Raw genomic sequence first — 27,655 nt, 5'->3', positions numbered from 1 at the left:
TGTTAGGATGAAAAAAGGGTCTCTTCTCCTAGTTCTGTATAAAAACAATCTTACTACCTGTGGTCTGCTGCCCTTACCATCTTCTATGAACCACATGCTTCTCTCCTTACAGTAACTCTCTAGGTATTATATCCACTCCCCCAGTTTTAAAAACCTCGACAAACTTACTTTCCTAACTATATTTCCAGCCCAACCTTCTGCTTAGAGTGCCAGCTTGTAACATCTACTGAGCATTTCACATCTGCATCTGGATGTCTCACAGATATTGCAATTTTTTTCTTTTGGTGCTGAGCTACATCCCCAGCAAGAAATTAATATATCTAAAACTTAGCTCAATTTCCCCCTAGTAAATAGTTTGTGCTAGTAAATAGCACAAACTATCAACCCAGTTCCTCAAGCAGTGAATCTAAAGTCACCGATATTCTCTGTCTCTCATTTCCCATATTTATCAACAAGTCCTGTCAATTCCAGTTTCACTTCAGCCTCCACTGGCACTACCACCCTATCTCAGACCACCAGCATCTCTTAACTATCAACAGCCTTCTAAATGGTTGCCTTGATTCCATTCAGCATTTTCTATACAACAGCCAGAATGATCTAGTTAGCACTTTCATGTCATTCTTCTGCTTAAAATCCTTTTCAACAGCTTCCGATTGCATTTAAATAAAATCCAAATGTCTTATTATGGCCTACAAAGCTCCAGATAATAGGGTCTGTGTTCTCCTCCAAATTTATCCTGTGCTACTCTTCCTCTGCTTCAGCCATACTGGATTTTAGTTACAAGAAAGAATCTCTAAAAAATAAGCTCTTTTCTGCCTTATTGCCTTATGCATACACTATTCCAGTCTTAGAATGTTGAATTCCCCCTCATCTTTCAGATTTTACTTTAAGTTCCAGAGAAGCCTTCAGAAGGCTTTAGAAAACAAGCCCTTTTAAACTACTTTTTAACTACTGTGTTAGTCAGTTTCCCATTACTATGATAAATACCTGAGATAATCAACTTTTAAGGAGAAAAGGTTTATTTTGGCTCCTGGTTTCAGAGGTCTCAGTCCATGGCTGGTTGACCCTGTTGCCTTTGGGTCTGTGGCAAGGCAAGTACATCATGGAGGGAGTGTAATGAAGAAGGAGGTGCTTGCCCCTAGTAAACACAGTAGTCACAAAGCAAAGAGAGAGGAAGAACAGCTCAGGTCTCAATAATATCTCTTTCTAGGGCACACCCCCAACTTCCTATCCTAGGCCCCACCTCCTAAAAATTTCATCACCTCCAAATAGTACCATAGGCGGGGGACACACTTTCAATAAACTCATGGGTCTTTGGGGGACATTATCCAAATCATAAAACCTACCTAAGAAAAGCCCTCCAATGTCCTCTCTATTTTAGCACAATGGGGGTATTACCTATCAAATTTTGTGTTTGACTTGTTTGTGAGGGTGTTGTGTGTGTGTATGTGTGAAGGGGGTCTGTTTGTCTTCCTTCGTAGACTGTAAACTTTGAGAGGTAGGAATCTACTTCCATCACCATTATATTTTTAGCATTTGGCACAATGCTTAGCAAATATGTAATAAAGGAATAAATTCATTTTGAAAATTTTAAAGAGCCCTCATTATTCCAAGAAAACATTATTGGAATTAAATAAGAAAATTATTTTTAAATCAGCAAGAAAAACAGTATATAATTTACTAATTTATTTGAATCTTTGGAAAAAAATACATTTTTCTTCAAATTTGGAATTACAACATTCTTCCATACTAACTACAAAAGTAGCAGATTGCCCTAGAAACGGGAAATGGAATTGGCTTCTGTCTCACATCTGCTAAAAATGATAAATTCTTCTGTTCAAGACAATACTTACTATGCAAAATTATTATGTTCCGAAAGTTAATTGGTATGTCTTTGGATTCATATTTGCATCAAAGAAACCATAAATATTATTTAGGTTCCAAAAAGACTCTTAGTTATCCAACCCAAACTACCAACTGTATTTCTAACAACAATGTACTAGAGGATCATCATTTCATAAGGCTTTTTGCAGACTATATAGTCAAATGTTTCAACCTGAGATCTAAGGAAGACTGCTAGCAGTGGTACCTGATGGATACAAGCTGGTAAGCTGTAAGGCAGACAAGGGGTTCCTGCTGAGTATGGACCTGCAGGGCACTCGGTTACTCTGGATTTCTCTTTCCACAAACTTTAGATATTAACCTGTCTCTTTCCCAGCTACAATTTGATGCCGAAGGTCAGGGTTTCTTTCCTCTGCCAAGCTAATGAAAACAGAAGAGTTCTAACTTGCTTTCCTTTCTAATACCTAAAACTGCACTTCAACTCTTCTAATATTTCTAGTGAAACTGTATTGCCAGTAATGTATACAGGGTCGACAAGTAAAATTAAAGCTTAAATACATTTTTAAATGGCCACAATATTATCCCTAATATTTACTGAAATGCAGAGGACATTAAATCTTAATTTCAGCATTCTCACAATCTCTTATTCTCACCCCTTAGGTCTCACTCCTCCCAGACTCCTTTAATTTCAGAATTGAGGATCAAGGGACCTCCCATTCCCCTGCCTTGATTTTAGAATTGCTCTCTTGTCCTTGTCTCTTTGGTACTTAGACCTTCAAAAAGGGAAAAGGGGGCAAATACATGAAGAATGTTGCCCACTTCAGGTACTCAATTAATAAGTGACTTTATAAATATTTCCCAGGTACCTATCATATGGCAGCCTAGAAAATATAATAATCTCTAAGACTTGCTAACCTAGAAGTACTTACAATCCAAGTGAGAAGCAAGTAAAATGAGCTAAAAGGTAAGAGAACAAAGTATCACAGAAACAACCAACTTTAAATGTGAAAAATAATTAGGCTCTGAAGAAGAGATGGCATTTCACCAAGGACTTAGAACAAATGGGGACTCAGCCAGGTATGGTGGGGCATGCCTATAATCCTAGGGACTCAGGAGGCTGAGGCAGGAAAATAGCAAGTTCAAGATCTTGTAACTCTCACTGGGTAACTCAGCAAGATCCTTCCTCAAAATAAAAATAAAAAGTGTTGGGGATATAATTCAGTGGTAGAGAGTACCCCTGGGTTTAATCCTCAGTATGGGGAAAAAAATGCAAGAGTCAAACATGTGCTAAGAGAAACAGTTCTATGGACATCAGAGGCTCTCAATAAGATTTCTTCATGAACACTATTGTGATGTGATTATGGACAGTGAATTAGAAATGGGAGTCTGGCAGCATGAAATTTACTGCAATATTCTGGGGAAGAGTGTCTGACGTAAAGCAAAAGCTGAAGAGAAGGAACCAAATGTGAGGGAAATGTCTAAGTTAGAATCACAGGTCTCAATGATATTTATCGAAGATTAGAGAGGACAGCTGGAAAGTAAAGGTGAACTAGAAAGTTCCCAGCTTAATAATTAAATGGGTGAAATAAGTGCACTAAAATCTGTTTAACATTTTATGTACCAGGCACTTGAAATAATTCTCACAAGAAAGAAAACAAGTAAATACCATTATAATATCAGTTTTATGAGAAACACAAAGGATAGAGAAATTATAAAACTTGGCCAAAGGCATAAAGCTAGCATGACAGGAGTTAGGATTTGAGTTGAGATCAGTGTGACTATAGTGGTGGCACTCTGATCACTCCATTAACCACAATAAAAAGTTATTCAGAAGAGAAGCAAGCTGGATGTGTTGAGTGTGAGCACAAACAACTAATATTAAGATTCCTTGTCTAGGGGTACTGGTTATCCCTGGTGCACCTCATGTTCAGGCTTCATCTGTGGAACAAATTGGTACTCATTTGAATACCTTTTCCTCTTCCCATCAACAAATTGCCAAGATCCTAACTTCAGGCACACATTAGTAATCTGAACAATTTGGGATGCCGAGGCAAGAGGATCACAAATTCAAGGCCAGCCTCAGCAACTCAGCAAGACTCTGTCTCGAAACACAAATAAAATGGACTGTAGATTGTACTCTGTGGTAAAGTGCTCCTGGGTCACTCTCCAGGGCTCCTCTCCAAACAAAACAAATCCAAACTCCAGACAAGTCCAAATATTATCCAGACAAGTCCAAATGTTATCACTTCTGAATCTTCACTGACCACCTTGTCAAAGAAGCGACGTGCACCTTAGTACTGTGAATAATATATCACACTTTGTTATAAATTATTTTATGTAACTAATTTCCCCACTAGATGAAAAGTCTTTGATTTTATTCATCCTTGTAAGGCAGAGCCCAGGGCCTGGCATAGAATGATCAAGTCACAAATGTCAGAGCCCTCCTGATGGGATTATTGTCCTCAGAGAAGACAAGAGAGCTAGTACCCATTCCCATGTGAGAAACCAGGAACAGAGCCCAACCAGGCTGGACCTTGATCTTAGACACCTCATACTCTAGAGCTATGAGAAATAAATATTTTTGGCTATGCCATTTAATTAGCAAGTTAAGAAATTATAGCAGACTAAGAAACCAAACTTCTAATAAAAAATGAAAAAATTATTTTTTCCACATAGTTACTTGATAAAAAATTTAGGAATTCATTCTTCAAAACAGAGATCATCTAAATTTGACAAATAGCTTTTTAAAATTATAAATTCAAAATAATAATGTCTGTTTACTTCAATGCATTATCTGACACAATATATACTCAGTAGTTGAAGTTTTTTCTGATCACTTAAGCCATGAACACCATTGCAGGGTATACACAAACATAAAGATGGTTTGCCAATTATTCTTTTTCCAAGGATGGGTAATACTGTTCAGTCCTGAAAACTTACTGTTCTTTTGGTTCAAACTAGCATAGTTCTCAGAAGACAGGGCATGAGTCCATGAGATTTAGGATTAAATTCTAACTGGATTTGTCTTTTAAAGGTAATCCAAGGCACTAGAGCTTATTCATAGTTCAAAAATTAAGCAATTTAGTAAGAATATTTTATTGGCTTTGACATTTTTAAGTTTTTCTCAGAAACTACTAACAAATTCTAATACCTTCAGGTCTAAAATCCTTTCCCATAAAATAGGCCAGGGTCCCCAGTATCCATGTCCTTAGCTATTTCATTTTCCATAACAGTCATCATATTATAGTAATTACTATTTAAAGATTATCTTCCCCTAAGACTGTAAGTTGAATGAGGGTAAGGAATAGGTTAATTTAGTTCCTCCTGTTTATAGTACAGTCTCTGGCATTCAGCAGGTTCTTATTTAAAAATACTAAGTGGGTCAATGAAGGAACAAATGAAAGAATAAATGAATATCATTTTGTACTCAATTTTATCTTTGCTTTCTATAAGCAATATTTTACTTCTCCAAACTAATCTATAACATACTATACATGTGGCAGTGCCCAACCCAGAATGCCTTTCTTCCTAAATTTTCAATCTGGCCCTCTTCAAATAAGCCAGTCATTATTCAAGCTTCTAACTCTCCATCAGCTTCCTGTACTCAAGTGCCAATTATTTGGCATTTCTCAAGCAGACTATTGACTCAAAGCAATCTTCTGTTTTCACTCTGTTACTAGAAAACTGCTCACAGTAAGAACAGGAACTATAGTGCACTACCTGAAACAATGCTGGCCTTCCACAACTGTTAGCTGTTGCTACTGTTAATAAGGTCAAATTCATGTACATCTCATTCCCTACACAAGTCTCACGTTTTATATATATATATATACCTCTACAACCTACCAAAACTATGGCCTGAGTGTTGAGGATCATCGTTATGCAAGCATATTTACATGTCCCATCTCACCCTAAGACTTCTTTTTGCTATTTCAAGTTCTTTAAGACATTTATTTCCAGCATTCATGAGATATTTAATAATGGAATGCTCCTAGCCCCAATAGAATCCTCAAAAAATCATAATAATTATTTTAACTATTTATTATATGCCAAGAACAAATTCTAAGAGCTTTACACATGTGTCAGCATTGAACCTTCACAAATTTACCTACATGGTAAACATATTGTAAGCCTCATTTTACTCACAAGGAAACTAAGTCAGGGATGTTAAGAAATTTGGCACAAGATTGTACAGTTTTTAATGTAGTGAAGCTAGTATTCGAACCCAGATAGTATGGCTTTAGGGAAGCTACCCAGAGACTTCACAACCGTTCTACAGGTGACAAAAGAAAATCTCTTTAAAAAGTTTTGACAAAAGGGTAAACATTACAATTAGAATACTTAAAACTGTAATTCAAATTTATGTTTTGAATTATAATATTTAAAGGATACTAGTATTTGAAGGGTATCTGAAGGATAACATTTTCTTGACCATCCTATTAGCTACCAGAGATTCTGTTAATTTTTTTAACACCATATTTAGCCAATAAATTAATTCCAAGAAATAAGTAAATTAAAGCTGAGATTAAATAACCAGGAGAGGTTAACATGACTTGCCCAATGTCATATATAAGTACTTAAGTGGCATATCTTAGACTAAGTTCTTAATCACTAAATTTACCTTTGAAAGAAGGCATTTCTCTAACTAGAGTACTAAATTTATGGAAATCTTCTCCATGGGAGCACAGGTTATAAATAATTGTATATATTTTAAAGCACAAAATCAATCACTTCTAAAACCTTCGTATTTCTTCATAACTCATAGTGACAAAAGGCAGCAAAGTTATAACACATTCCTAATATGACAAAGGATAAATTGGTACCTTTTAACTTAACTTTATAAAAGACACATTCTCAATGCTTTATAAAATATATTATTTCTCTAGCTCAATATAAAGGAAAAATTTTCAAACCACTAAAATAGTCTGAACTGTATCAACATTACAGCTATTCTAATACTTCAAATGTATTAACAAACTCAATTCTTATAATAAGCCTATTATTATTTTCTCCATGTGACAGGTAATAAGTCACACATGCCAATGTCATGCAGTAGTATATGGTACAGTCAGGGTTCTGACAGAAGCGGGCTGCCCCTCAGTCTATGCTCCATAACGAGAGCATTCTGTCACAGTAACAGAATCCATTACCTTGCATACAGTTTTTAAAACTGATAGAACAATCATTTATTTTTCAAGTTACTTTTAATTTCAAATGTTGTGAAATTCTTAAATCTGAACCCAGGCACTACATTAAGGACCATTAAGCCGGGAGGCACTTATCCAACAGACAACCTCATCTACAATCAATAATGCTGGCACTTTATTAGTGTTTTATTCATAACTGAGTATCCCATTAAGAAAAAGACATCAAAAATATTATACTGATGCTTTGAAATTACAATTGATCTTTAAAATGCCTGATGCATTTTAAAATTACAGAATGACATAAAAATAAGAGTTGGAGGGCCAAGAAGAGATTCATTACAAATTCTAGAGTAAATGTCATGTCTTCTGGACTAGTGCTTATCAGCTTGGTAACCCTGAAAAGTGTGCCTTGGTCACCCAAGGATACCCTGTTATTGGTCAGTCTTTATATACTTAGAGAATGGATGAATATGAAACCTGAACTATGAAAGAAAATCCAAATGAAAACCTCTCGTTTTATTCATTTACTGTTTCTCTCCCTTTCCCTTTCATATACACTAATCCACGTAAAAAACAATTTCTGAAATTGAAAAAAAATACAAGATATAATTTTAATTAATTTTTTAAAATATTTATTTTTTGATGTAGATGGACACAACACAATGCCTTTATTATTAATTTTTTTAATGTGGTGCTGAGGATCGAACCCGGTTCCTGCCCGTGCTAGGCGAGTGCTTTACTGCTGAGCCACAATCCCAGCCCAATTTTTAATTAATTTTTTAAAAATTTTGCATACTATGTAACTCTAGGCCAGTCACTACAAATAAATAAGTGTAACATTTTCAAAGAAAAATATGCTAAAATTTGAATACTGACTCTTACCCACAATAGTAGTGTTGTAGACATCTTCTTTCTTTCTTTGTTTTTTGGTACCATGGATTGAACCCAGGGGTGCATAATCACAGAGCCACAGCCACAGCCTGCTTTTTATTTTGAGACAGGGTTTCACTAAGTTGCTTATGGCCTTGCTAAATTGTTGAAGTTGACATTGAACTTTCGATACTCCTGACTCAGCCTCCTAAACTGCTGGGATTACAGGCATACTCTACCTGTCTAGCTGTGGATATCTTCTTTATAAGCAAAGACATAAAACTAAAATCTAATGTTTTTTCAAATTTGAAATTATAATTATGTTTTAAATAGGCACAATGCAATTTAAATGAAAACAGTTGCATTATACCATTTTAAATAATAGGCACAATGCAATTATTTAAGATGGTATAATGCAACTGTTTTCATTCTGATACACAATGACTATTCTACCTCATATATTCCTTCTTTTAAAATATAAAATATAGGGCTGGAGATGTGGCTCAAGCAGTAGTGCGCTCGCCTGGCATGCGTGCGGCCCGGGTTTGATCCTCAGCATCACATACAAACAAAGATGTTGTGTCCGCCGAAAGCTAAAAAATAAATATTAAAAATTATCTCTCTCTCTCTCTAAAAAATAAAAATAAAATATAAAATATATAATTTATAAGACATTTTGGGGATTGAACTCAGGGGACACTCAACCACTGGGCCACATTCCCAGCCCTATTTTGTATTTTATTTAGAGACAGGGTCTCACTGAGTTGCTTAGCGCCTCACTTTTGTTGACGCTGGCTTTGAACTCATTATCCTCCTCCCTCAGCCTCACAACCCACTAGGCTTATAAGACAATTTTTTTCAACCTTGGTTAGGCAAAGAAAATAATTGTCAAAATTAAGAGCTTCTGCTCTTTGAAGGATACTGCTTTAAGAAAGTAGAAAATAGGGGCTGGGGCTCAGTGGTAATGCACTTGCCTAGCGTGCCTGAGGCATTGGGTTCAATTCTCAGGACCACAATACAAATAAATAAAATAAAGGTCCATCAACAACTAAAAAAAAATAAAGTGGAAAATAAATGACAGGGAAACATAGAATTGACAAATGACTAGTATCTAGAATACACAATGAACTCTTAAAAACTCAACAAGAAAGTAAACAAACTTTTTCTTTCAACAAAGCAGAAAGATTGAAGACATTTAACCTAAGAAACATAATGGCAAATAAGCATGTGAAAAAGCTCCCCAGCATCATTAGTCATTAGAGAAATGCAAATTAAAATCACAAGGTGATACCACCTCTTGGTTATCAGAACTGTTAAAATAACAAACCCTGATAATAGTGAGTGCTGAGGAGGACTCCAACCAAATGGAAGTCTAGCTGACAGGAATGCAAAATGATGTGGTAACTCTGCAAAGTCTGGCATTTTTCTAAAACTTTCAGCATGTATGTGGGTCCTATCTAGCAATCCCACCCCTAGGTGGTTATCTAAGAGAAATGAAAAATATGTTCACATAAATGTTTATGGCAGTCTTATTCATAAGCTCTGAAAACTGGAAAAACCTCAAAATGTTTTTCAATTACTGAATGGATAAAACTGTGGTGCAAGTTCATTTAATTGACTAATACTCAGCAATAAAAGAAATTAAAGCATACAAATATGTGAATGAATCTAAAATGTACTATGCTAAGTGAACGAGATCAAATTCATGCAACTTTTTACACTGTATGGTTCCAATGACAGGACAGTCTAGAAAGGGCAAACTATCAGTGGTCTTCAAGGGCTGGAACTAAGGGATTAGACTGATTAAAATGAACACTAGGAAAACTTTCTGAGGTACTGTAAAACATTCTGTATCTTGATTGTGGTATTTTTGCATGACTGATTTCTTAATACCTAAAAAGGATAAATTGTGCTCTATGTAAATTATACCTCGATAAACTTAACCTTAAGAAAAACATTAACAGGAAAAAAATTATGCAAATAATTTGTTAAGAATATATTATAATGGGTATAAATTTGTAACCACAAATCCAAGCTGAATGTCACATCTCTTAATTGGAAAAACAAAAATTATTTCTTTCACAGTTCTTGTTTACTTTATATAGTATGTATATCTTTTCTAAAAAAGATATATCATGGTATTAGCATTAATTTTTATTTCTGTAATACTGTATACATTAACTTTTTTCTGAAACTACTTTCATTAATTTCTAAACAGGCCCAATGTTTTCATGTGCCAAGAAATAATTTTATATCATTCCTTTGTTCTAAATGAATAAAAAACATTGCTCTTACAAAACATGTTAAGCAGAGAATTAATTTGCTACTGGAGATTTCGTGGTTATAAATTTTTCAAATCCCTGAAATATCTTCATCCACTTATTTGTCCACTGCATTTCAGAAATCTCAAGAAAATAGCAGTTAAATAGTTCTTTTGTTACATTACAGAATCAGGTGTGTGTTTGAAAGCAAGGGAAAGAGTGGAATGATAGCTATTTTTCTTCTTGGACACAAAACAGTGCCAAAGTAAGATATTTCTGAGGGATCTAATTCCTTACTAGTAAAGCTGGAATTTACTAAATATTCTAGATTACATTTTAACCCTCTTTCCTTTTTTCTCCTCAGTTTACTATGCTCAGATACTTTAATGCTACTGGGAAAGTAGTCACTCTCCTCCATATAGCACTATGGTTTATAGAAAGCACTTTAATATATATTATCTTATTCAATTCTCACCAGAACCTATGAGAATTTTACAAAGTCAAAACCCCACATTTCAGAGGTCAGATTTGGTTGTCTAAGGATTACACAAACTAAGTGCCAGGCCAGAAGCTTACATTAGATCTTTTGACAAACTAGGCAACACATTTTTTTCTTACGGATCTGTATATCCATTAGCAACAAAGACCATCTAAGGAAAGCTGACATTGTGGGAAATCTATAATCAATGCTATCTAAAAAGATTAACAATAGCTGCGCTTGGTTGCAGGTGCCTTGTGGTCCTAGCTACTCAAGAGGCTGAGGTGGGAGGATTCTCGAGTCCAAGAATTGGATACCAGCAGGGCAACAAAGCAAGACTCCATCTCAATTAATTAATCAATCAAATAAAAATATCATCAATAGTCTATTTAATAGTAAGCTTACAAGTAAACTAAATTTTAAAGATAAAGTACAGAAAGAGAACTTATAAAAATATCAAGTGAGGGGCTGAGGATATATCTTAGTGGTATGGCACTTGCCTAGCATGTGTAAGGCCCTGAATTTGAGCCCTAGTACTAAATTAAAATATGTACGTGTGTGTGTGCATGTGTGCACGAGTGTGCGTGTATTAAGTGAAATTCACATCAACAAAAACCTTTTGAAAAGTAAAGCAATGGCTTGAGGATGTCTATGAAGTCTAGAAACATACTATTATTTTACATGTACCCTAATGTAATATTAACAAGCCACTTATACACTCTTCTAGGATTCTAGATATGGTGGACATTCTGTATATTAGAAGAGATTAAGAAACCAATTTTTTGATGACAATTAAGTGGAATGAGATATTGGATGGAAAAAATGGCCATTACTGGGACAAAACTTGAATACAGATGCATATTAGATAGTAGTACTAAATCAATGTTAAATTTCCGGAATTTGGTAAGTACACAATATAGGAGAATGTCTTAGTTCTTAAGGTTTCACATATTTAAGAATTTAGGGATGAAAAGTTATAATGTCTACAAATTACTCAAATGGCTTCAAAAGATGCATGATGACTACACATAGAGAAATCAAATGTCAAAATGCTAACAAGTGATCTAAATAATTAGAGTGCTCAGTGAATTATTAACTTTAGAAAGTTTAAAAAATTGAAGATAGAAGGCAAAACTTTAAATATTTTCTTCAAAAATTTCAATTTCAAAATTTTCTTCAAAAGCTATTAAGATGTTTCCAATAAAGTCTTTTGTAACTGAATAAAACAGATATTCTTTTCAATGTCTCTATAATAAATTAACCTGAGTTAGAATCAAACAGTACTTTATTTATTTGTAGTACTGGAGACAGAACCCATAGACCTTCTACCACTGAGGCACGCTCCCCGTCCTTTTATTTTGAGACAGGGTCATGCTACCCAGGCTGGAGTCAAACTTTTTGATCTTCCTGCCTCAGCTTCCAGAAGGATTATAGGCATGAGTTATGGCACCTAGCCCACTTCTATTTTATATTAAAAACTGGGTATAAAATATGGTGGGGCAGGGTGGGGGTGGTAAGCAGCAAATAATATATAATGTATCCAGGAATAGTTTGTATTTTATTAGGTCCTTTCAGGATATTAAAATTTATGTACTGTCCTCCATTTTTAAGGAGCTATTTTTAAGAAACATAAAATTTAATATTTAGTTCCTATGGATCATTTACAGTGTTTGAAATACTGAGTAAGCTTGCTAACAGATATAACTAAATTCACTTTAATATAATTTTACCATTTAATGTTTCTTCTATCCTATCCTCAAAGATTTTTAAATTTTTCTTACAAACTTAATTTCACCATGAATGCAGAAAGGCTGCATTATGATTTAATTTCCATGAATTCAACCATAGACCTCAAAGGGAAAAGCAGAGGATTTCAATAACATAGATGCTACTCCAATAAATAAGCATAGGCATTTGCCCCAGGGAGCACTACGCCCAACTATGAGAAGGGAGCTGTCCAGTTAGTTTCACATGCCTCTCCCCCTCAGTGCATCCTGTCAAGCTGATCCTAGTATTTAAAGTGTGTGTGTGTCAAAGTTCCTAATGTAAGCCAACTTTCTCCATCTGATGTTCAACTAAAGAAACTTATTTTTGCAGTTCCTGAAGAAAAAACTAACTATTTTGCACTTCTATGAGAGGCAAAGAATATACACCATACTTAACAATCACTTTAAAATTTTTTAATGGTTATTTTATTAGAATTTCTTTTTTAGGTCATATGTGCTAACCTCACAGCCTAATTTGATCATGGAACACCAACACATTTTATTTTGTTATTATATGACAAGGATATGATGCATTTTAAAGAAGGGATGACTTCTTTCTAAAGGCCACACTCAGAAACATAATCCTCAATTTTTCTAAATCAACTCCATATATTTCTTTTTAGTTACTCCTGAGTCCCCTGAACGGCATTTTCCCCCTCTATTTTACTTACCCTGATCTAACCCAATTTCAACATTCCTCCTACTCATAGAATCAGTGCTATAAGAAATTCAGAAGTCATCTAGTCAATTTCTCAGATTTAAGCATTCGTGAAGTCTTCCATTCAGTAAGCACCATATTATTATAAATTCCTTACTCTCCATTTAAAATGAATTTTCATAGAAAAGTAGAAATTCAATTGCATACTCAAGTTTTAAGAAAATAATTTTATAAAGTGATATAAAAACTCAGTGAAAAAATCCAGTAAATAGTAAAACTAAGCATTTCTTTGATATTTAGAATTTTCACTGTTCCTTAAGCTCTGAACCCACTGTGTGGAATTGTTTTCTTTAATACTTCTCAATGATTTCCAGAGGATTCCTATAAAATTGGGCCCCTTCCCACAAAATTTATTTTTGAATACAATTAATTTTAAATTTTATTCTTTGACTTTTATGTTTTTAATCCTTATGATTAATGATTAATATTTTAACTTTTTCTTTAAAAACATTATGTTTTAAAATTTGTTTTAAACAAAAAACTGCAGTGAAATTTAAAACTTCTATTTAAAGCTCTCAATATTGATTTTTTAAAAATAGATGAAAATAACAATTTTTCATTTTCAGGATGAGCCATGAGCATTGAGGGGATCAATGATAAAATCATTTGTCTAAAACTAGCCTAGACTGCCACAAATGAAAGTTTCTTTTGTAGCAGATATAATTCCCTAAAGATCACTTATTTGTAGAATATAACATACTTTTAATTTTGTTTTAAAAAGTCAATGCAAAATGACAAATGAGTTCACACTAAGAGTTATAAAAGACCTTTCAGATCTTTGAATTAGTATAAACTAAGAATTGTATTTTAATGATCTTAACCTGAAATGCAAAAGTTCTTTGTAAAATTAACTAAATACAAAGATATCACCACACATACTAAGGAAGCATTATTTAAATTTTTGTCTGAATTACAATGTCCCAGTCTGGGGTGAACACTGTAGCCTCACAATAAAACTGACACTCAAGGGCTAAGCTGTATAGTTGTGTCATAATCATTTTGATCACAGGCATGTTTGAGAATCTAATAAAAACAAAGTAGCCTCTTCCCTGAAACTTCCACATGTGCACATGAAATTTTATATCATGTTGAAAGGAGGGGTCATCCTGAGATCTCAGGGATCATAGGTGCGAGTCACAGCACCCAGCCCACCCAGCAACTCAGGGAACTGCTACCACCGAATATTATACAGGAAGATAACCTAATACATAATGCGTTTGGTATTCATACACCCTCTCATGAGATCGAGAAGGGTACCAGACAGGCAGCGTGGAGACTGAAAATACAAGTGAACACTGCCTCCCATACCTTCGATCATTAACCGCTCCATGGCCATAGGAGCCTGATTTTACTAATTGTCCATCACTGCTTTGTAATCCTGAGATACCAAACCCTGTGCCACCTTATTCTTACCATGATCTCTACCTCTTACCTATCCTCTGTAAGCTGCTTTGATCTACTTTAGCCACTATTGACAAGAAGCCATCCAGTCTGCCCTTTAATACCATCAAGTGATACAACTCAGGACATCCCAGGGCAGGCCATTCCAGTTTCAGGCAAACCTGAAAAACTACAAAATTCTTTTCTAATTTGACTAGCCTGGTTTGTGGATGTTTTCCAGGCTGCCCTAACTAACTTTCTCCTCTACCATCTGCCAACAGGTAACAAAATAGCTTTTTTAAAAAGTACCTAATCCTAAAAATAAGGGCAAAAAACCATTTAGTTCTATTTTCACCACACAAAAAAGTCAGATTTGTGCTGAAAAAGCAAGCACTTTCTATACAGAAGGAATCAGTACTGGTTCAATTCAAAAAGATGCAGTTTCCATATACAAAGCACTTCCTATCCTATTAGGCTTCTTTTCTCTGCATAAAAAATTAAAACACACCAGTATTGAATTATGATCACAGTCACTTAAAATTAACATCAATTCTATCTATAAATGGTGTATTCTCTATATTTCTGACTGTGATTTCATAATAAACAGTTATAATCAATGTAATTTAATATAGTAGAAATCATTATTTATTCATTAAAGCCTGGCTTTCTAGAATTTTAAGTTGTTGCACTCACCTTCAACAGCTCTTTTTTTGCAATATAAAAAAATCTATTGAAGTTACATTGATAAGGTCCACTTATTAAATATAAGGCAATCTCTGACATGAAAGCTTGTTTTCTTTGGAGAACAAAGGAAACATAAGCAATTATACTTATTTTCTTCCTTAAATACTTTCACACCAGTGTTGGACAAAAAAAGGTTCATAAATATTTTGTGAACAGTGATTGATTTATTAACATCAGATAAAAAACTGTTAACAATTAATTGGGTAAACCAGCAAAATCTAATTTTTAAAGAGTTATCTAGGAGCTCCCTCTTTCCTGAGCTATGTCTTAGGGATCCAAACAATAAATGCATAGTCCTAAGGAGGAGTCTATCCTGTAAGGAGCTTCTAGTTGGTTCTTCAATAATTAAACCTCCTGCAGGGGTACAAAGCAGGTCCAACTAAATGAATTCCATCTTGTTTTGCAAACTGTATTAGACTGTTATTTCAGTAAGTTTACATGGTTAAGTATACAATACTCCCTTGGTAGGAAATACATTTCTACTAAATAACTGCTTTACTAGAGTGACTTTAAGAATGTGGTTTTAAAAGGCAAAACAAAAAGCCCCAACCTAAAAAGACAATACCACACATTCCACCTTATCACAACTGCATTATATACAGAAGGGATTTTAAAGCTCAGGAAGGCAGTCCTCTATGCATTTCTTGAAATAAAATGACCCATCTCATCTATTTAGTTGATTCTTTCGGCTGAAATGGTTTCCATCACAAACATAATGTATGGTGCAAAATTTTCTTCTCTCTCATATTGTAAGGTATCCCATTATTTAAGACTGAGTTAGAATCAATCCAGCATATATTTGTACTCAAGAAAATACTGTCAACCACGAACCAGTTAAATAAAATTTGCTGTCTAACAGAGTTCTTTCACTGGTTTGTTACTAATACAAAACTGAATGCTAGAAATAGCTTACTTGGAGCACGGACTAGATACCAAGTCTGTGAAGCACTGCCCCACCCGTTGTAAGAGTGGATGACTAGAACATTTTAATGCACTCCATCACATAGTGGTTCAAATACAGAAACTTCATACTGACTACTGTAGTTCCACATTTCCCGTACTTTTCTTAAATGGGTGGTGCATTATCCTCAATATCAAAGCCACCAACATTGAGGTACAGTGAAGAAATGGATAACATCACCCCATCAAAATATACTTGCATACTATTCTCATTACTTTCAACGTGAAGTCAGCAAATGTAAAGAATTAGGGGTTCCCTTGCCTCCCGTTACTACATAATTAAGCATATAATTGGGAGACTCAAAACGCTACTTTATGGACATTCAGAGTAACAAAACAAGATGCAAAGGGAAACAGGTTATTTGCTTAAATACTGACAGATTTTCACATTTAAAAAAAAAGAAAGAAAGAAAACATTTGCGGGATGCCAAGTTTTCCAAAACCCGCCCCTCCCCCCGTCTTTCATCTCCACCCCTCCCCCCCGTTCTGGGAAGTCGTTACTTTGAAGCGGTTGGGACACACAACTCACCGAGCTTTTCCACCAACTTAAGCATCACCCCTCCGATGTGCACCTCCCCGGTCACTCTCAGGGTGACATCGCGGTTCAGGTCTGTCACATGGACACTCAGTTCCCACGTCCCATCCGCGTAACAGCCATCTGGCATCCTTATCCCGTCCAGAGCCATGGCTCCTTCCTGCGAGCGCAAAGGAAGTGGCTTTCGTAAGCGTCACTCCCCCAAAGGAAGACAAATCCCACTGAATTGGAGGAGTCGGCCGCAGGGTGGGAGAACGTGGAAGGCGCGGGGGTTTCGCGCAGACTCGGGGAGCGAGGGCAGCGGGACCAGGCTGTCGGCTGCACTCGGCGCCGGCGCCCGCGCCCCTGCCCTGCCCGGCCCCCGGCGACCCCGGCGCCACCCAACCGCCCACCCCACACGGCTCCCGCCTAGCGGACCGCAGCGGCTTCACCTGCCGCCTGCCGGCCTGCAGCACCTCGGCCGGGGAAAACGCCGCCTGGGGCTGCGCACTCCTTTCCCCACCCGCGCTCCCTCGGAGCCCACCCGAGCCGGCCCCTCACCGTGCGGTCCTCGCGCTCCCCACCCGGGCTGGCGCGGCAGCAGGCGCGGGGGCGGCGGCTAACGGGGCGGCGGCGTCCGCCTTGCGCTCCTCAGCCAGCGAAGCGCTGCCTCCCGGCCCGAGCTGCTAATGGAGTCCCGTCGTGGCTGCCCCTCGCCAGGCTCCCCGCGCTCCACCCCTCTCTCCCCGCCCCTCAGCTCAGTCCAGCCTAGGCTGGGCGCGCCTGCCCCTCCTCCGCCGTTGCGCAGAGCAGCCCAGGGCCGCTCGCCGGCCTCACGCCCTCCGCCGCCCTCCCTGCGGCCGCCCTTCGGGAGGGGTCTGCGAGGACTCGGGGGACGGGCTGGGCGGCGGCGCACGCCGCGGGGTGGGAGCTGCGCGGGGGAGGCGGGGGGCGCCAGCGGCGGCAATCTCAGCCCTGCGGAGTGCTGCCCTTTTATGGAAATAAGGACCCAGCGCAGGGACTGAATCCAACATCCGGGCTCTCAGCTGCGGGACCTGAGGAGGGGGAGCGAGGGGAGCGCCGGCGGCCTCCTCCAGGGCGCGGGTGGGCGGCTGGCGCGTCTTTCCGCGCGCGGGGTCCGGGCAGGAGGGGGCCCGCGGCAGTGTGTCTGTACTTCCAGCGGGAGGAGGGGGCTTGTCCGTGAGAAAGAGCCACAGGAAATTCCCAGGGCAAAGTCATTTTCGGGGAACAAGGTCCTCCCGCCCCTTCCCCACGCCTGGAGTGAGTCCAAAAGTCTCGGGGCGGCCAGAGGTGCTGCACCCCGGGAGTTGAAGAGAGGAGTTTGGGATGTATAAACTTTAAAAGGTAAATGCCCAAGCCAACTCCATGAACATCTCACAAAAGAATGAAAAAACCCAGAGGGAGGTGAAGTACAAAAATTGCTTTGCCAGCAATGACTGGGCCCAACCAGCAACTCCTACGGGACTCCCAGAAGTTTGCCTGCATTCTTAACCCATTCGGAGGGAATCTCCAACCAGATGCATGTCAAATAATTTCTTCGACGCTCTTATTTGAGGGGAGAAAAGCCCTGGGTGCTGTGGGTTTTACTTAGAAATCTCTTCCCCAGCCTTTCCAGCTGACAGTAGGTATTTGTGCATTTTTATCTGCAATTTAGATCCAAAAATCTTAAGGTCCTCAGCCACACCTTGAAGGAATTTTAATAGCTCTGGAACGGTGCCCACCAATACGGGGAAGAAAAAACTACCTGTTGAAGACTGACTAGTGATGGAGAAAGGTCCTTCAGCTTCCCACTTTACTTCCACTCCCCCTACTGTCACAACCCTCTGTTGAGGGTACTGTTTGAAAACAGCGGGGTGGGGGGGGGGAACCCTTTGCTCCAAATGCCCCGGAGGCAGGAGGGGAATGCCACAAACAAAACCCTTTTAACAAAAGATACAAAACCCCAATTTTAAAAGGCTGGTGGTTTTTTTGAGTTGTCTCAAATACTTGGAAGGAGAATCCCCCATGCAAATGACCCTTTGTTTATCAATGCACCTGGGAAAGAAGAGTAGAGACTCAAGAAAGGGGTGGGACTCATAATGGAATGAAAGCAAGGACTTGTAGTCAGATGCCAGAGGTTTGGCGGGCGCCCTCATACACACACACACACACACACACACACACAAATAGGGGAAACCACTATAGTGATTTTAGCCAGTCATCATGGAGAAACTGATGCCTTCTCTCTAACCATACCACTCTCCAATTATTTCTACTCAGAAATGTTCCATTCACTTGGAAACAATATGAATGTCCAGGCAGGAAAGAGTGTTTATGTAATAAATTATGGTGTAGAAAATATATAGGGAAATGTTTTTTAATAAAAGAGAATTGCTTGCTAGGATAAAAACCGTACAAAACTGTACATGTAGCTGTAAAACCAAGAGCTTACCTGTTTTTAAATAAGCAGAGAAAAAGACTGGAAGAAAATACACCAAAATGTTTATCTAGGTGTTGAGATCATGGGAGATTTTTTTCCCTTCTATCCTTTGTACAAATTCAAAAACCCTGCATCTAGAACTTTTCTATCACCATCAAGAATTGCATCCAGTATCACAATTTTTGTGCATTACATTACATTCACAATGATGGACATGATGGATAGAGCAACTACTGGACTCTTGGCCAGAATTTCCAGAGGTTTCCTTTTCTGTTTTTTAGTATTCCTGAATAAAACTTGAGTTTTTTGAGAATAGGAACTGCAAAGTCTTTGCATTGTCCACAAATTTACAAATAGCTGGGTACAAAGAAAATGGAAAATGTGTACCAAGTCAACACAAATGTCAGTCAAAGAATCAGTAGGAGCAAGTTTATCTGGTGTCCACCGTGGGACCAGCAGGCTGGCTTCATACAAGAGGTTCGTAGCATAGAAGTTAACTAGTGAGATCAAAATAAATACACAAAACTCAATTTACCTTTTTCTTTGACCAGGTCTGAGACGGCTCTCCCTCAGGCTCCTGCCTTGAGCCACCTGGTAGGGCAGTGAGGTTACACAAAAGACTATCAGGAGAGAGGAGAGCATGCCAGGGAGTGGCCTTTTATTGGGGAACAAGAAATTCAGGGGAAAATTCCATCCAATGAAGGTCGAGGGGGACAGCATTCCAAGGTCAGGGTCAGTGATTGTTCTCAGGGTCAATGGTCAGTCACACCCCAACAGGAGGGATTAATTCTGACACAGTTTAGCCAGAACGCCTCACACCCAATCAGGGAGATGCCCAATCACTGGTGGAGATATCTCATTATTGGGGAGAATTCCACTTTTTAAATTCACCTGTTTTTTAAATAAATTTCCTCACCTTATGCCCAAAAGATTTATGGCAATGTATAAGGATGAGATAGCAAACATTCTAAGTGGCACAAAACAAGAAAAAGTTCAGGGGATGGATGGAGGTTTGGGGCTTAGGAGGGTAGGATAGAGATTTGAAATGGAACTAGGTATGAGCCTAAGAATTATACCTTAATGATCTGTGTTCCAGTAAACTCCTGGTAACTGCAGCTTCTTAAACATGCCTTTATAGAAACAAAAATATCTATGTCCTTTCTGAATATTGCCTTTCCCTTGTAACTGTCATGGCTCAGAAGCCAGTTTTAAGAATCAGTTTTCACAATATGGTCATTTTCTTACTTTCCAGTAAGAGTTACTTTCTAAACATCCCTCTACCTTAGTGCCTACTACTCTACTCTTCTTTTTATTTATTTATTTAGTTAGTTAGTTGTAGGTGGACACAATACCTTTTTATTTTATTTATGTGGTGCTGAGGATCGAACTCAGGGCTTCACACATGAGAGAGGCATGCTCTACCGCTGAGCCCCAGCCCCAACCCCTACTACCCTACTCTTCTATCATTAAAGTACTTCTACAGAATGAATGTTTCTACAAGTAGTGATGGGGCTTTACCATTGCAAATAACTGCTCTATTTCTTATTATTTGAACTAGCTCAATTATACCTTTAGAAGAGACTTTATTAGTTGTGATGTCAGCAGGATACATAAGCAAGGTGATACACAGGGACTTAGGGACCCAAGTGAAGTCCCACTGGAGAAATAATTAGATTAGCATGGGTGTGGCTGGGCTTTTCAAATTACTACTTGCTTTGAGCATTAAAGAGGAGCCAGTCTCAAGTCTCTGAAACTAGGAATTTTTTTTTCTATTTTATCTAGTAAGGTCTTCAAGTACATTTCTTAAATGTTTACCTCCACCTAACATTTCAAATGCATTTAAATGTAGAATCTTATCTGAAATCCCCCACTAGAAAAACTCAGACATGCAATAATTGTGGTACTTACATCATACTGAAAAGTAGCTGAGAACTCCAGTGTTTGGAAGAACAGTTCAAGCATTGAAAGCAGCAATATCCAAATAAGGTCCCAAGCACTGGACTTAGATTTAGACCAAATGATACCTCACAGATCTGCCGTCAAATGCAGCCCTGGGGCTTGCTGATCCTCAATTTGACTTCAGTTTTTTTCTGGATTCTACTTATGCTGTGCTTTAAAATGTTTCTTTCTAAAATATTAATACAAAATACAATCACTGGGTTTGAAAGAAGGAGAGAGGTTGGAGGTAGGAGAAAAATAAGACAAGTTTTGAATAAGTATGAATGTGGGGGGGCACTAAAAATTTGATATGAAGTCAGCGAAATGAAATATAATGAGTTATTCCTGTCAAGCACCAGGTGAGCAGAATTCTTTCTTTGTTTTGGGGATTGCCAAAAATGGAACACACCAATGAAGCTACCAAGGAGGCAGAAATCAAGGGGAGTGGGGTATGAACTAAGAATGTGATGGAAGGCTTCAGAGCCAGTTTTGATAGAAAGGGTTGGTTCCTGTAAAAAAGCAAAAACAACAACAACAACAAAAAATAAGACTGATGAACCGAGAAACAAGGAAGATTTGGTCAGCATAGGTCTGTTTTCACACATATCAAGAGAAGGACTCTGAGATAACAATGAAATCTCTGCTTCAAGGGGAAAGAAACACACTGCTTATATTTACTACTTTAGTCACAGAAAGGTTTTTATTTAAAAAATCATGTAGGGTGGTACCTTTTTGTAAGTTTAAACACCAGAATATCTTGTGAAATAGTCTGAACCTTGACAAAAATGTGAAATGTTCACACACTCTCATAACAACATGGTAATTAATTGTGCTTAGCGGTGTTGGACACTGAGATAAATATTTAGATGTGTAACATATACGGTGAGCTCTTAAGGAACATCTGTCTAATGCAGAAGGCTTATATTTAAAACCTCAGAAAGGATATCTACATACAAAAAGTGAAATGAGACCACTACCTCACACCTTATACAAAAATTTGCTAACAATGGGTAAGACTATAAAATTCTTAGAAGAAAACAGGACTAAACAGGACTTTACAACCTTGGATTAGACAGTGGCTTCTTAGATAAGACATCAAAGCATAGGCAACAACAATAACAACAACAACAAAAAAAACTAAAAAGCTAGTTAAATTGAATTTTATAAAACAAAATTATGTCATATGTCAAGTGATGGCATAAAAATGTGAAAAACCCTCAGAATCAGAAAAAAATATTTGCAAATCATAAATATTTTAAGAGGTTTTTATCTAGAATATATAAAGTTCTATTACAAGTTTACCAAAACAAAATCAATTAAAAATGGTCAAAGACTATAAGTAGACAATTCTCCAAAGAAGATATATGAATGGCCAATAAGCACATAAAAAGATGTTCATCAGAGAAACCTGCCGGGCCTCGCAGTGTGGCCCTGCCAGCTCCCAAGTTGCCGCTGCTCTTCCCCAGCTCCGGACCCCAGGCTTCCTCTTGCCCCTCTGGCCGAGGCCATGAAGATCAAGGATGCCAAGAAACCCTCTTTCCCATGGTTTGCCATGGACATTGGGGGAACTCTAGTAAAACTCTCATATTTTGAACCTATTGCTATCACACCAGAGGAAATTGAGAGCTTAAAAAGTATTTGGAAATATTTGACTTCTAATGTAGCATATGGATGGATCCACTGACATTTGGGATGTATACCTTGAACTGAAGAAATCAACACTTCTTGGAGGAAGAGGGAACTTGCACTTTATCAGATTTCCAACCCATGACCTGCCTACTTTTATCCAAATAGGAAGAGACAAAAACTTATCAACATTACAAATGGTGCTGTGTGCTACACTACAGGAGGTGGTGCTTACAAGTTTGAAGAAGATTTTTGCACAATTGGAAACTTCCACCTGCACAAACTGGATGAACTTGACTGCCTTGTAAAGGGCTTGTTTTATATAGATTCTGTCAGTTTCAATGGACAAGCAGAGTGCTATTATTTTGCTAATGCCTCAGAACCTGAGTGATGCCAAAAGATGCCTTTTAACCTGAATGATTCCTATCCATTGCTGGTGGTGAACATTGGTTCAGGAGTCAGTATTTTAGCAGTCCACTCCAAAGATAACTATGAACGAGTGACTGGGACAAGCCTTGGAGGGGGTACTTTTCTTGGTTTATGCAGTTTACTGACTGGCTGTGAAAGTTTTGAAGAGGGCTTTGAAATGGCATCCAAAGGCAACAGACCCAAGCTGACAAACTGGTCTGTGATATTTATGGAGGAGATTATGAAAGATTTGGTCTACCAGGTTGGATTGTCACGTCTAGTTTTGGAAATATGATTTATAAGGAGAAGCAAGAATCTGTTAGTAAAGAAGTTCTGGCAAGAGCTACTTTAGTCACTATCACCAATAACATTGGTTCTGTGGCACGAATGTGCACTGTAAATGAGAAAATAAACAGAGTTGTCTTTGTTGGAAACTTTTTACGTGTCAATACTCTGTCAATGAAACTTTTGGCATATGCACTGGATTACTGGTCCAAAGGTCAATTGAAAGCATTGTTTCTAGAACATGAGGGATACTTTGGAGCAGTTGGTGCACTTCTTGGGCTGCCAAACTTAAGCTGAAACATCAGAAATTTTTCTGCTAATGAATGTCATCCAAGAGGAACTAAAACCAGAGGCATTGTAACCGCATTATTTGTCCTTGGGAACCAAAGGATAAAAGAATTTCACTATTTCTGTTAATTTTAAATGTCAGAATGGAAAGCTCATGAATGCCATATTAAAAGAGAGCTCTGCAACATGAAGTATTGTTGAAGTGTTTTCCCTTCTGTATATAGCCAGTATTCTTTAAATGCAATTTAGCCTAATTATTGAGCTTCCTCTCAGAAAGATTTTCTATTTATTTTATGTAGCCAGCATTGTAGTACTATATGCTCAAGACATGAATCTTAAAGTCTCAGAAATGTTTCACTTATGAAAAATAATTGATTTTGAATATTTGTTTTGAATCTGTTTTATGCATTTTGATGACTAGTGAGCAGACAGTAATATACCCAGTATGAAAATTTATTGTAATGGCAATCAGAGATGATGATTTTATGTGATTTTAGAAATGTTAAGGAGATATTAATTACTGTAGTTTTTCTAACACATCTTCCTCAAAAAAGCATGTTCTATGTGATCTTTGCCCAGAAGTATAACTTTCCTCAAATGTCATTTATTTAACTAAAATACTATTATTATATGTTACCCTGAATTTCAGAATGAATCTTGGAAAATGCACCTGTCTGGTGACATCACACTTTCTGTGTTTTTAATTTAATCAATACATTGAAATGTTTGTATCTTTAAATTGAAAGTTTACTTATTTTGGAATCTGATGAAGTACTTAGACTATTCAAATGGAATATGATTTGAGTGAATCAATAGTTCTGTGCTGTTTTTACCACTAAATTATCATGTCCAAAGTTAACACATTGCTTATTTAATATGAACCATGAAAGCTAAAGATTTTATTCTATTACAAACAACAACAGAATCATATTTATTCTAAATGGGTGTTTTCAAATGATGGGAGTCTGAGGCAGTATTTCAGAATTATAAAAGAATCTGTGTTTCCTACATTTGGTAATAAAAGCAATTGTAGTTTAAATTTTAAAAAAAAGATGTTCATCGTTAGTCATCAGGGAAATGCAAATTAAAGCCCAATGAGGTAACACTTTATACACACAAGAATAAACATAACAAAAAAGATAACAATATTAAGTGCTAACTAATATCTGGAGAAAAGACAACTCTTCTACATTGCTGCAAAATATTGGTTGCTTGAAAAACAGTTTGGCAGTTTCTCGAAAAGTTAACACGGGGTTACCATGTGCTATGGTCTGAATATATGTCCCTGCCAAATTCATATGTTGAAATCCTATGCTCCAAGGTAGTAGTATTAAGAGGTGGGCTTTTTGAGGGGTTGGGGTTGTGGCCAGGAGAAGGAAAAAAATGCCAAGGAACGGCTGTGGGTGGGAGGGGGGAAGGGGAGTGAGTACAGAGCGAGGTCATATGAGGGAGGACTGAGGTGAGACTCTGAGTTGAAAACTTCGGAGCCTTTTGAAGGTTGGTACATATCACCAAAACAATATTCAAATAAATGTAATCTGGTAAAAATATGCATGACTTATCAACAGAGGCAAGGTGTAAAATTCAGGAGATTGGTTTGGAATCCATTCAAGTGACTTAGATGTGAGAAAAATATCTTGTGGCTTTAATTTAAAAAAAAATAGGGAGTGGGGTGAGAGGGTGGGGGTGTGGGTGTGGAGGAGATTTCTGTGTAGTTCTGATGTTCCAGGTGCTGTGTGGGCACTTTAAATGTTCCTGAAGATAACCCTGAGAATTTTTTTTTTATTAAATTACTATCTTTATTTAATGGAAGTTAACTGATGGTTTTCTGGTTGTGTAATTTCTAGGCCTCACAGCTGACATGTGGAAGAACTGAGATTTGAATTTAGGTTAAAAAAAAAAATGTCAGAAATGTTTTAAGGTTTTCACATTTAGGTGATTAAAGAACCGTGGAGCCACTGAACTGGGAAATGAATGTACAGGTGTTGAGAGCAACTGATTTGGGGGTTAGGGAAAGATGAGGAGTTTCTATAAAGAAGTGTGGAACTTGGGGTGAAAACATTATATCCAGAGGGAAAATTTAGAGAGCAATTAGGTAAATAAGCCCATCAGGCTTGAGAGAACAGGTCACCCAGAAAAATTCTTAACAGAGAAAGAGCCTTAATGAATGGTTTGATCCTCCAAGGGAGGCTGATTCTTGGGTAACTGCTCCCCAAAGGCAGAAGGGTAGAAGCAGGAAGAAGAGTCATCCAAGGTTAACAGAGAAGAAAGTATCAGAGCTGGGAAAAAAAAAATCTGGTTAGTCCAGTATCCAGCAAGCCAAAAACCCAAAAAACAAAGAAGTCATTTCAAGAAAAGGTGGTTAGCAGTATCAAATGATGCAGAAAAGTTCAGGAGAGAATAATGACTGGCAAAAGTCACTGTTAACCTTGAAGGAGACAGTTCTAGAATTGACTGAACAGGTTTCAAGGAGTTAAAGAAGAAAAGGGGAAGTTTGCTGGAAAAGGAAAGTATGAAATAAGATTTGTAAATTGGAGGTACAGCAGAAACAAAGATGCTTTTTCAAAACAACGGTGATGTGAGCGTGAATAAAGACTCAGGAAAATATAAAGGGAAAATGGTTGCTTAAAATCAAATCCAAGATCTCTCACTAAGATAATCCCAAATATTCAGCAGGATATGGGAGTATTCCTTGCCAAAGTAGAAGCAATACACACAGATCTGCAAGGATAGGATTAGGTTTTTGGAAGGCTCTGACCATCTTAAAATAGTGGAAAGGCACAACTGGATAGAGAAAATCCGTACATACACATATTTATACAAATACTGTGGATGTTAGTCAAGGAGAGGGTGGGGCTGATTGAGTTATTGTGCTGCTCTGATGGATGCCCTCCAGGAGGTCAGCTCTGAGCCGGATATAACAAAGGAAGGATGTGATTGAGAGATTATCTCAGTACATCCAGGACAGAGAAATTCAGAGCCCCATAAGAGAAAAACAGTGGCAATAGCAGAAATGTGATTTTGTCCAGCCTAAGGGCGCTTCTGGGGATGTGGATATTAGCTGGACTGGGGACCAGTATGGCCAGCACTTGGGACAAGAGGCCAGTCCCCATACCTGCCTTCATCCTACAACAAAACAGAAACTCCACTTTGATCCAAGTTGGCTTGTTAGTAAACCAGCTAGGCTCCTCCCTGATTTCAGGGTTACTCATTGTCTAGTTGGTTCCTTCCAGTCTTGGGTGGCTGTTAAATTGCTGACTCCCAACCTCCATCCTGAGGAAAGACCTCCACTCTCTGTACTTTTCATTACAATGTTCTCTCCCAATGCATAAACCCTCTGTTCTTCCTAAGCCAAGAGTTGCAGTTCCACTAAAAGAGACAAACCAGAAAGTCACCTACAATTTCAATTGCCCTGGGGCTAACTCAGTCCAGTTTGGAAGGACAGAGGTGTTTTTCTCTGCTAGGTCTTAAGAAGGTGCTCTAAGGGGACAGAGACCTGACCAACAGCTGAACATTGCCATCTGGTGCCTGGGAGGTGTCACTGTAAACCATTTCCCTTCCTTGAATTAGATTTCAACAAATAACTAAGAACTTAGTAAGCAAATGGAAAAAGTGTACCTGCAACTATTAAAATATGAAATGTAAATTCAACAATAACCTGTATTATCATTGAAGCCTTTATATGAAGTGAAATAAGGCAGTCACAAAAAATCAAATTCTGTATGAGTCCACTTATATGAGGTACTTAGAGTAGTCAAAATATAGAAATGGAAAGTAGAATGGTGGTTTCCAGGGACCCCAGGGAACAGGTAATGGGTTGTTATTGTTTCATAGGTATAGAGTTTCAGTTTTACAAGATTAGAAGAGTTATAGATATGAATAATGGTGATGGTTGCACAATTTTATGAGTGAATTTAAATGACACTGAATTGTAGACTTAAAAATTGTTAAGGTGACAAATTTCATGTTATATACATTTCACCACAGTAA

At 37.7% G+C, this 27,655-nt stretch overlaps 1 protein-coding gene and 1 pseudogene across 4 annotated transcripts in view; one reads left to right on the top strand and one right to left on the bottom strand.

Annotated features, from left to right (window-relative positions):
- The window catches only part of Fermt2 (FERM domain containing kindlin 2), an 80,598-nt gene extending 63,171 nt beyond the window's left edge, over nucleotides 1-17,427 (bottom strand). For all 4 annotated transcript variants that reach the window (XM_026411023.2, XM_026411025.2, XM_026411024.2 and 1 more), the window contains exons 1-2: nucleotides 17,242-17,427; nucleotides 16,696-16,861 (exon numbers count right to left, since the gene is read on the bottom strand). In XM_026411023.2, coding sequence (XP_026266808.1) covers nucleotides 16,696-16,852 — 157 coding nt within the window. In that variant the 5' untranslated portion in view covers nucleotides 16,853-16,861; nucleotides 17,242-17,427. The remainder of the gene's footprint in view (nucleotides 1-16,695; nucleotides 16,862-17,241) is intronic.
- A 5,138-nt stretch (nucleotides 17,428-22,565) lies between these two features.
- On the top strand, nucleotides 22,566-23,674 carry LOC113198361 (pantothenate kinase 3 pseudogene; annotated as a pseudogene).
- The last annotated feature ends 3,981 nt before the right edge of the window (nucleotides 23,675-27,655 follow it).

The sequence above is a fragment of the Urocitellus parryii genome, chromosome 6 (assembly GCF_045843805.1).
Source record: "Urocitellus parryii isolate mUroPar1 chromosome 6, mUroPar1.hap1, whole genome shotgun sequence".
In the NCBI taxonomy this organism is placed as follows: Eukaryota; Metazoa; Chordata; class Mammalia; order Rodentia; family Sciuridae; genus Urocitellus; species Urocitellus parryii.
This window is presented reverse-complemented; position numbering and strand designations above follow the sequence as displayed.